The sequence below is a fragment of the Glycine max genome, chromosome 20, assembly GCF_000004515.6.
Source record: "Glycine max cultivar Williams 82 chromosome 20, Glycine_max_v4.0, whole genome shotgun sequence".
NCBI lineage: Eukaryota > Viridiplantae > Streptophyta > Magnoliopsida > Fabales > Fabaceae > Glycine > Glycine max.
Genome location: NC_038256.2, coordinates 26,772,120 through 26,782,260, shown reverse-complemented (window position 1 = coordinate 26,782,260; position 10,141 = coordinate 26,772,120). Strand labels below are relative to the sequence as shown.

General features: G+C 39.7%; 1 protein-coding gene across 1 annotated transcript; it reads right to left on the bottom strand.

The window, feature by feature from the left end:
• Positions 1-7,716: 7,716 nt before the first annotated feature.
• LOC102665153 (uncharacterized) lies at positions 7,717-9,920 on the bottom strand. The gene is made up of 2 exons (XM_006606749.1): positions 8,349-9,920; positions 7,717-8,205 (listed from the first exon to the last, which is right to left on the bottom strand). Exons 1-2 carry the CDS (start codon positions 9,918-9,920, stop codon positions 7,717-7,719), a joined length of 2,061 nt encoding a protein of 686 aa, XP_006606812.1.
• Between the last annotated feature and the right edge of the window lie 221 nt (positions 9,921-10,141).

The following is a 10,141-nucleotide window of genomic DNA, read 5'->3' as shown; positions in this document are numbered from 1 at the left end:
ATGACACCTAAGCACACTTAGTAGAGAATCTTGGAATTGATCTTGGATTAGTGGGCTGAACCATAACTAAAATTCACTAATCATAATTAGTGAAATTTTGGCTATCAAGTTTGGCGCCACAAATTCAATTTCAAATTCAAGTGAAATTTGAATTTCCCTCCAATTTTGTGTGACACTTAGGCTATAAATAGAGGTCATGTGTGTGCATTTTTTTGAACTTTGATCATTTGAAAATTAAACTTCAAAGTTCAGAGCTCTCTTAGAGCACAAAATTTGGTGCTCTTCTCTTCCTCCCCCTTCATTCATCTCCTTCTTCCTCCAAGCTCTTATCCATGGCCTCCTATGGTGGTGAGCTTCTTCTAGACTCATCTTCCCCTTGAAGTGGCATCTCCTCTATCTCTTCCTTCTCCATTCCGCTGCCATTCATCTTCCAAGAAGCAAAGGAATCCATTGATGAAGAAGATCCAAGGCCTACAAGCTCCACATGGAGCTACATCATGTGGTATCAAGAGCATCTTTATCTAGGTGATGTTCTTTTGCTTCCTCTATCTTTTTGTTTGGTGAATTCTCTTTAATTCCTTATTCTTCATCTTATTCTCCATGTATATCCTCCATTGTCTTGTGATTTGGTGCTATTTAGAGTAGATTCAAAAAAAAATCGATTAAATCTTAGATCTACACTTGTTCTTGCATTTCTATGGTTCAAATTTTGTAGATCTACTCTTTAATCTTGTTTTTGTGTTGATTTTAGGTTCTATCATTTTTCATTCATAATATTATTGTGCTGAACCTTAGATCTAAATGTTCTTCCAAAATATTGATTAGAAAAAAAAACACAAAAATCTAAGTGTAAATCACTTAATCCATGTTGTCTTAGAGTCATGTTTAGTCATAGTAATTGTCACATTATGTTCTAAGTTTGTGTTGAATTTTTATTTTGTTGATTGAATTCTAGATACATTTGTTCATGTATTCTTGTCATTTTTAGCCCATCTTTTGAATTTTGAGTCTAATTCATGCATGTTATTTAGTTCATAACATGTTCTAAATCAATTCCTAGAAGTAGTCTTGTTGTTGAACTCTTTTTTTTTGTTTTCTAAGTTTCCTACATGATGCCTATTATGAAGTTGAGTGTTGGATCAAGTGGCCTCAGAATAATTAAGAAGGGGGGTTGAATTAATTATTCCTAAACCTTTACTAATTAAAAATTACTCTTCTATGGCTTTTACTAAATTGTTAAGAGAATGAGGAGTAGAAGAGAAACTTAACAGAAAGTAAAAGCGGAAATTAAATGCACAGCGGAAAGTAAAAGAGTATGGAAGAAGGAAACAAACACACAAGAGTTTTTATACTGGTTCGGTAATAACCCGTGCCTACATCCAATCCCCAAGCGACCTGCGGTCCTTGAGATTTCTTTCAACCTTGTAAAAATCCTTTTACAAGCAAAGATCCACAAGGGATGTACCCTCCCTTGTTCTCTTTAAAACCCTAGTGGATGTACCCTCCACTAGAACTGATCCACAAGAGATGTACCCTTTCTTGTTCTCAGTCAAACCCAAGTAGATTTACCCTCTACTTGTACCACAAAGGATGTACCCTCCAATGTGTTAAGACAAAGATCTTAGGCGGTTAAACCTTTGATACTTTGTGAATGGGGATACAAAAGAATTCTCAGGCGGTTAGTCCTTTGAACACTTTTGTATTAGGGAATGGGAAGAATCAAAAGAATTCTCAGACTATGTTGTTTTGAATTCTTTGATAAGGGAGAAGGGAGACACAAAAGAATTCAGGCAGTTAGTCCTTTGTTCTTTTGGAAAAGGGAGAAGAGAGACACAAAAAGAATTCAGGCGGTTAGCCCTTGGCAAATTCTTTTTGGCAAAGGGAGAAGAGAATGAAAAGATGAATAGCACAAGTTTTCAAGGTTTAGAAAACCAGAAAACTTCAGAAAGCTTTTGGTACAAAGAAGAAGAAGAAGTTCAAAGAGATTCAAGGCTTGTAAAGGATTTTATGAAATAAGTGTTCAAGATTGAATGAATTGAATTTTTGAAAAGCAAATCAAAGCCTTGCTTTTATAGACTCTTCATGTCTGGCCAAGAGGACCATTTAGAAGAGTTACAACTTTTAGAAAAACTTAAAACCAATTTGAAAAATTCAAAACCTTTTTGAAGAGTTACATCTTTTGATTTATTCAGAAACAATTACTGGTAATCGATTACCAAATCAGTGTAATCGATTACACAAGGCTTTTATGTGAAAGGATGTGACTCTTCACATTTGAATTTGAATTTCAACATTCAAAGGGACTGGTAATCGATTACCAAAACATTGTAATCGATTACCACTTTTTGAAATTAATTAGAACGTTGTAAATTCAATTTGAAAACTTTTTCAAAACAATTTTGCTACTGGTAATCGATTACAACAATCTAGTAATCGATTACCAGAGAGTAAAAACTCTTTGGTAAACATGTTCTGAGAAAAAACATATGCTACCCAATTTTTGAGAAAAACTTTTCATACTTATCTTGATTAAGCCTTCTCTTGATTCATGAATCTTGAGTCTTGAATCTTGATCTTGATTCTTGAGATCTTGAACCTTGAATCTTGATTCTTGACTCTAAACTTTCTTCTTGTGTCTTGAATTCTTCTTGATTCTTATCTTGAACTCTTGAATTGTTCTTTGATTGATCTTTGAGTTTTTTGTCATCACCTTTGTCATCATCTTTTGTTATCATCAAAACACCTTCGAATCACCTTTGATTCACCATGAAGCTTTGCTTCTACAATCTCCCCCTTTTTGATGATGACAACTTCTGAAATCAAGAAACACACACACACTTTTTCCTAGTCGATCACTCACATAAATTCTCCACCTTTGTTTTTGAATTTATGCTTATCTTAAAAATAAGTTGATTACTCATGTGAATTCTTAATTTAATCCCATTTCTCTCCCCCTTTGGCATCAACAAAAAGCCAAAGTGCGTATCAAACTTAAGGTATACAAATATAACTTAAACATCCATACAATGTTCATGAAAAAATATCAACCAAATCATGAAGCAAGAAGCAACAACCATGAATAGATTAATTATAAACTCCACATAGTCAAATAACATACTTAATATTGGTCCAAACATACCATGCAAATAAGGAAATAGTAAATTGTTCAAATACCATAATAATATAGAGATTTATTTTGATAAGTCACTAACATCTATTAGTCCTAATTCTCTTCTAATGTTATAGAAGGTATCTTTACTTAGTGGTTTTGTAAAGATGTCTGCAAGTTGATTTCTAGTATCTACAAACTCTAAAACAACATCACCTTTTAAAACATGATCTCTAATAAAATGATGCTTAATTTCTATATGCTTGGTTCTAGAGTGAAGAACTGGATTTTTAGATATGTTTATGGCACTTGTGTTGTCACATTTTATGGGAATGTGATCTAATACTATTCCATAGTAAGATAGTTGTTGCTTCATCCACAAAATCTGTGTGCAACAACTACCAGCAGAAATATATTCTACTTCTGTTGTGGATAATGCTACACTATTTTGTTTCTTGCTATTCCAAGAAACAAGTGCAGACCCTATGAATTGACATGTACCACAAGTACTTTTCCTATCTGTTTTTGATCCAGCAAAATCTGAATTTGAGTATCCTACTAGGTTGTATAAAGAATTCTTAGGGTACCATAATCCTAAACTAACTGTTCCTAATAGATATCTTATGATTCTTTTTACTGCCATTAAATGTGAAAACTTCAGATCTGATTGAAATCTTGCACACATGCATACACTAAACATAATATCTGGCCTACTTGCAGATAAGTAAAGTAGAGATCCAATCATACCTCTGTATTGCTTTGGATCAACAGGTTGACTGGATTCATCTTTGTCAAGATAACAACTTGTATTCATAGGAGTAGCCAAGTGTTTTGAGTTTTTCATTCCAAATCTCTTAATGACTTCTTTGCAATACTTTGCTTGATTAACAAAGATCCCATCATTTGTTTGTTTGATTTGTAGTCCAAGAAAGTAATTTAACTCACCCATCATGGACATTTCAAACTCACTTTGCATATCAATAGAAAACTCCTTGCACAAAAATTCATTAGTTGATCCAAAAATTATATCATCAACATAAATTTATACTAACAAGATATCATTATCCTTCTTTTTTATGAATAAGGTGGTATCTACCTTTCCTCTAGTAAAATTCTTTTCTAATAGGAATTTACTTAATCTTTCATACCAAGCCCTAGGTGCTTGTTTTAAGCCATAAAGTGCCTTCTTTAACCTATAGGCATGGTCTAGATTTTGTGAGTCTTCAAACCCAGGAGGTTGTTCCACATATACCTCCTCCTGAATTAGACCATTTAAGAAAGCACTTTTGACATCCATTTGATATAGTTTAAAATTCATAATAGATGCATATGCTAATAACATCCTAATAGCTTCTAATCTAACTATAGGTGCAAAAGTTTCTTCATAGTCTATACCTTCTTCTTGGTTATATCCTTTTGCCACAAGTCTAGCTTTATTCCTAATTACTATACCATTTTCATCCAATTTATTTCTAAATACCCACTTAGTTCCTATGATTGGATAATCTGAAGGTTTTTCTACTAATTCCCATACATCATTTCTTTCAAATTGATTTAATTCTTCTTGCATAGCTACTATCCAATGATCATTTATAATAGCTTCCTTAAAATTTTTAGGTTCTATTAATGAAACAAATGACATATTATTGCATAAATCTTTAAGAGAGTGTCTAGTTGTTACCCCATTTGAGATATCACCGATGATGTTGTCAAGAGGATCATGAAGAATTTGAGTCAAGAAGAAAGGGGCCAACCACCTTAAGAGCTATTGGACTAGGAAGCACTCCAAATTGAGTGAATCACCAAAGAGAGAACAACCACCAAAATTGAGGACCATTTTGTAATTTTGTAATTTTCAATTTCCTTACCTTCATTGCTTTCAAGTTTTGTAACAAAAAGGCCTTTCATTGGAAGTGTGTTGGGAGCCTCCAATAGGTTACCAAACCTCCATTTGTGTGTAATAATTTTAGGCAATTTTTCCTTAGGATAGTGAGTTTTTTGTTGGGAACCTTGAATGTGGTCATCCAAACACTCTTAGGATTTGCCTAGTTTACATTTCTTGCTTACTTTCATAGCTTATTTCCTTTACCTTCCATTGTCAAACCGCCTAGATAGCTTTCCTTTTACCAATTAGTTTTTTACCTTATCTTTCACACCTCTTTTAGTGTTTATTTTGGCTAGCTTCAACCATAGATTCTTTTACCTTTTGTTTTCAAACCTCCAACAAGAAAGAACCACAACTTAGGAACCAACATGAGTCATCATTCATCTAGTGTTAATGGCGAGCGTACTAGTCATAAAGACCCTTTATCTAGAATCTTAGATGAGTTGAGTTCCCTCAAGTTATGGAAAGAAAAACAAGAGAGAAAAGAAAAAGGAAAAAAAAAGAGTGGAAGAAATAAGTCAAGATGAAAGAAAGAAAATAAGAGAGGAAGAAAGAAGAAAAATAATGAAAGAAATGAAAAGAGAAAAACATGCCTCCTATAGTAGTCATAACTCTTGCAAGAGCCTAAGTGAAGAACTTCGTGACTATTACGAAGGAAGGCATAGGTCACATCTTAGACCTCACTCCCATAGAAGAGAAAAGGAAAGAAAGCCACAAGAGGCTAACATTAACCTCCCACACTTCCATGGGAAGGACAATGTAGAGGCTAACTTAGATTGGGAAATAAGGGTAGAGCAACAACTTAAAAGGAAGTCTACTTCAAAATCTTATGGCTCTCACTCTTATCTAAAGAGAGACCAAGGTCAAGGCATCTTAGGGGTGACACTGATGTGTCATCATTTTCTTCTATTTTCTAAACCCTTTTTGCACCATTTTAATTACTGATTGGTCTTAATTGTCAATTAATTAGGCAGTTTTATTATTTGGGCCCATTTAGCTAATTTGATGTTTTTAATCTTTTTTCAGGAATTAATGAAACATTGGGCTTAATCCGGATTTTGGTTGTGGACTTGAAGAGGGCAAATAAAGCAGCGCTTACCTTAGTTAATTTCTAATTAGGAAATTTCGCAATTTTATTTTATGTTGTTCAGTGTTTATTGCGTTTTGGGCCAGAGTATTGTAATAGGGCCCAGTGACTTTGAGTGACTCTTTTTAAATAGCAGCCTTGGGATTCGTGCAAGGCATTCTGTTATGCTATTCATTATTTAGAGCTTTTGTTTTAGGGTTTCACGTTTCCTGCTTTGATGCTACTGTTCACGTAATGCAATTTTACGTTTTCTACTTCTAATTACAATTTCGTTCTTGCTTCTTCTTCTACTTTCATTTACGTTTCTGTTCATTTACGTTTCTGCTTCATGTTTCATTTGCATTTTCTGTTTGAATCCATGGAAGGCTAGATTTTCTGGTGTTGTTTCCTTTTGAGGACGAAGCCCAACTCTCTTTGAGGTTTCGCTTGTAATGTGGTTTCCTGGCAGTTTTCCCTTCACCAGTTATCCCAAATTCGTGAATATTAATCAGTGCACGCTTCGTGTTCCATTAATTGCCTCTGAGCCTAACTTGCGTTCATGCTTAATGGACGAAGGGTTAACTGGTGTATGTGGTGCCTAATCACGTATTGAAAACCCTAAGTTGATTTTCGCTTAGTAAATTGAAATAGGGTTGGATTAAGTGGTTGACTGTCAGGGATGAATTCTCCATAACCCAGGATAAGAGAATGGCTTCTGAATCAGAGGAAACAACCCGCACTTATGAAGCTCTTACTGATGTGGCACGGCAGGGCCTCTTTGGCTCGTTGTCCCGACCGCAAGCCCTGGCCTTTGTTCTTCCTTTCCGAGATATTTTTCCTTATGTCAGCCTGCGTAGGTTTATAGCCTAACCCAAACTTCCCACGGTTTCCTCTGGTGCTTACCAAGCTGGTCCTGCCGCCGTTGTTCTTGCCCAAACCCATTCTGGGCTCGTAGCCGTGCCCCAACATCACCCTGGCCACCATCATTGCCGCATCGGACAGGCGGGGCTGCCTAGAGAGGGAATCTATGAAGGCGATGCTTACTACCTCAAAAGATTGGAAAGTCATTTCCAATGACTCCTCTGCGGCTTCCACGTATGGCATAGAGGAAGGACAACTTACCAGGACATCTTCCTCACCTGATACTATGACCAAATGTCCTTCCACTACAAACTTCAGCTTTTGGTAGAGTGTGGAGGGGACGACTCCCACTGAGTGGATCCATGGACGTCCCAAAAGACAGTTGTAGGCCGGGTTGATATCCATCACTTTGAATGTAACCTGGCAGGTATGAGGCCCTATCTGTACTGGGAGGTCGATCTCTCCCCTTACCTCTCGACGGCTGCCATCGAAGGCACGAACCACCATGGAACTTTGCCTTAGATGGGAAGCGTTAAATGGTAATTTCTCCAACGTGCTTTTGGGCATCACGTTCAGGCTTGAGCCGTTGTCGATGAGTACTTTGGCCATAACGTGTTCCATGCATTTGACTGACACATGTAAAGCCCTGTTATGTCCTCTCCCCTCGGCGGGGATTTCCTCTTCAGCGAAGGTGAGGTAGTTGTTAGCTGTGATGTTATTGACGATTCCCCCAAAGCCTTCTACGAAGATGTCTTGGGCTACATGAGCTTCATTCAAGACCTTTACCAGCAAAGCTTAGTGAGGCTCAGAGCTCATGAGCAGCTCCAGAAGGGAGACTATAGTTGGGGTCTTGTTGAGTTGTTCAATGACTTTGAACTCACTTTGTTGGATAATGCGGAGGAACTCGTCGGCCTCCTCGAGTGATACCTCTTTCTTGCCACAGCCCTCTCTTCCCTTATAAAGATCCTTCGTCGAAACATCCTCGTCCGGTGCGGGGATCACTTTGACATTTTGTCCTTCGGTCATCCTTGCTTTCCCTTTAGTGATTGCGGGCTGTATCAGCAGGCTAGGGGCTGCGAACACGCGACCGCTGCGGGTTATGCCGCTTAGCCCGGTGATGTTGGTCACTTTGGCCGATAGTGAGCTGATATCGGTAGCTTCTCCCTTCCTAACGCCCGGAGGGGCATACCTCCACGGAACTGCGCGGTTGTTCTTGTAAGGAAATAGAATAGATCTACCGCCGACACTGCTGATGGGTGTTGAGGTCTTTGGGGAGTCGTGTCCCTGGTGAAGTGTATTACCAAGGGTTTAGGTTTTTTAGGTCCTTCTTCATCTGCCGACTGCATGTATACATGTTGTTCCTCCTCCCTCTCACTGTCGACCTCAAGCCAGCCTTAGTCTATCATCTGTTCTAATAGATCTCTTACTGCCAAACATGTTTCCATGTCATGGAGTACACCCAGATGCATTAAGCAAGAATCTTCTCTGCGCCCACCGTAGGGAATCATGCCCGCCTTTTGCAAGGCTTTGTAGATAAACCTTCTGGGGGTCATTACGTCCTTCAAAAGCTTGGGCCCATGTGACCTACTCACCTCGATGGCATTAACCGCCCCTCCTCCATGATTGGCAAGCGGGTTTGTTTTTATGTTAGGCCCATCCTCTTGAAAAGTAAACCATCCGGCTTCTATCAAGCTTTGGACCTTGCTTTTCAAGGCCAAGCACTGTTCGATCGAGTGGCCTGGGGTCCCCCCATGGTATGCGAAGGTTGCACTAGGGTTATACCATTTTGGGAATGGAGACTGGAAGATCTTTCTCGGGACCACCACGACCAATTGGTTGGCGATGAGAGATGGCAAGAGTTCCCCATATGTCATTGGGATCGGGGCGAAAATTTGTGCCTTCCTTGGTGAAAAGTTCCTTGCCGTGTTTGCGCCAAAGTGAGCGTTGTTGACCGAGTGAGGCCGAGTCGAAGTCGGAGCCTGAAGAGCTCTCCCCTGTGGGGGTGTGGGCACCCTTGGTTGGGTGAGTGCTGTATCGGAAAAGGCCTCGGCGCGAGCCAAAAAACTTGGGTGATGTTGTGCATATTGGTGGGTACCGTGGGGGGTTTGCGGTGGATTAGGCCACGCAAGTGTTGAAGTGACGCTATGTGCATCTCCCTCTTTCTTCTTTGCCCCAGCTATTCCGGTCCTCCTACTGCTGGCACCTATCGGGGAGACATAATCAAACTTTCTCCTCTTCAAACCTACCTCGATCCTTTCTCCGACGGAGACCAAGTCCGCGAAGCTAGAAGGCATGTAGCCCACTAATTTCTCATAGTAAAATACAGGCAAGGTATCCACCATCATAGTAACCATTTCCCTCTCGACCATGGAAGGGGCTACTTGCGCTGCCAGGTCCCTCCAACGCTGAGCGTATTCTTTAAAGGACTCGTTTTCCCGTTTAATCATGTTTTGCAACTGAGTCTGGTCGGGAGCCATGTCAGAGTTGTATTGATACTGTCTAAGGAAGGCGGTAATCAGATCCTTCCAGGTGCGAATGCGTTGGGTGGTTTCGAGGTTCTCCCGTGATGTTGGGTTGAGGTAGTGCGTTGGGCGTCGGCCCCTCAGCGGGAAACAGGGAGTAGGAGTCGACGTTTCCCTCAGCATGTTCTCGATGATCCTCGTGGACCTCGTCAGGATGTCGAGGAGGCTCCCCTTCGAGGGTGAGGGGAGGAACGTGACCCGCATCGTCATGTATGACTGGTGGTGTGTAATTATGTGGTAAACCGTAGGGGTATATTCCTCGGTTGTACCCCGGATGGGGTTGCTGATGTGCCCCGGTGTGCTTCTCTCTCGTCCCACCATGTTTGGAATAGGGTGGTGTGCGACAGTTGGGTGAGTCAAGTCTTCTTCGGCAGCCGAACTAACAACGGCGGCGGTGGCCGCGTTACTCCCCATTAGTTGTTTCATTCCCAACATGGCATCCATTATGGAAACCATTTGTTCTTTCAAAGCCAACATGTCGGCTTTCATCTGTTCCTATACTTCCTCTAGGTCACCCATCGTCCTAGATTTGGATCTGGTGGGATAGGGATGCCTTGGGGCGCACTTAGTTATGGTGTATTTCCTAAAAAGACCAAATGTAAGGAGTACGTAATGAGAAACGAATGTATGCTAGAGATGGAATGTGGGAGTGATCTGATTCGCACTATTTTTCTTTGGAGTAAAATCACGGGATAAAC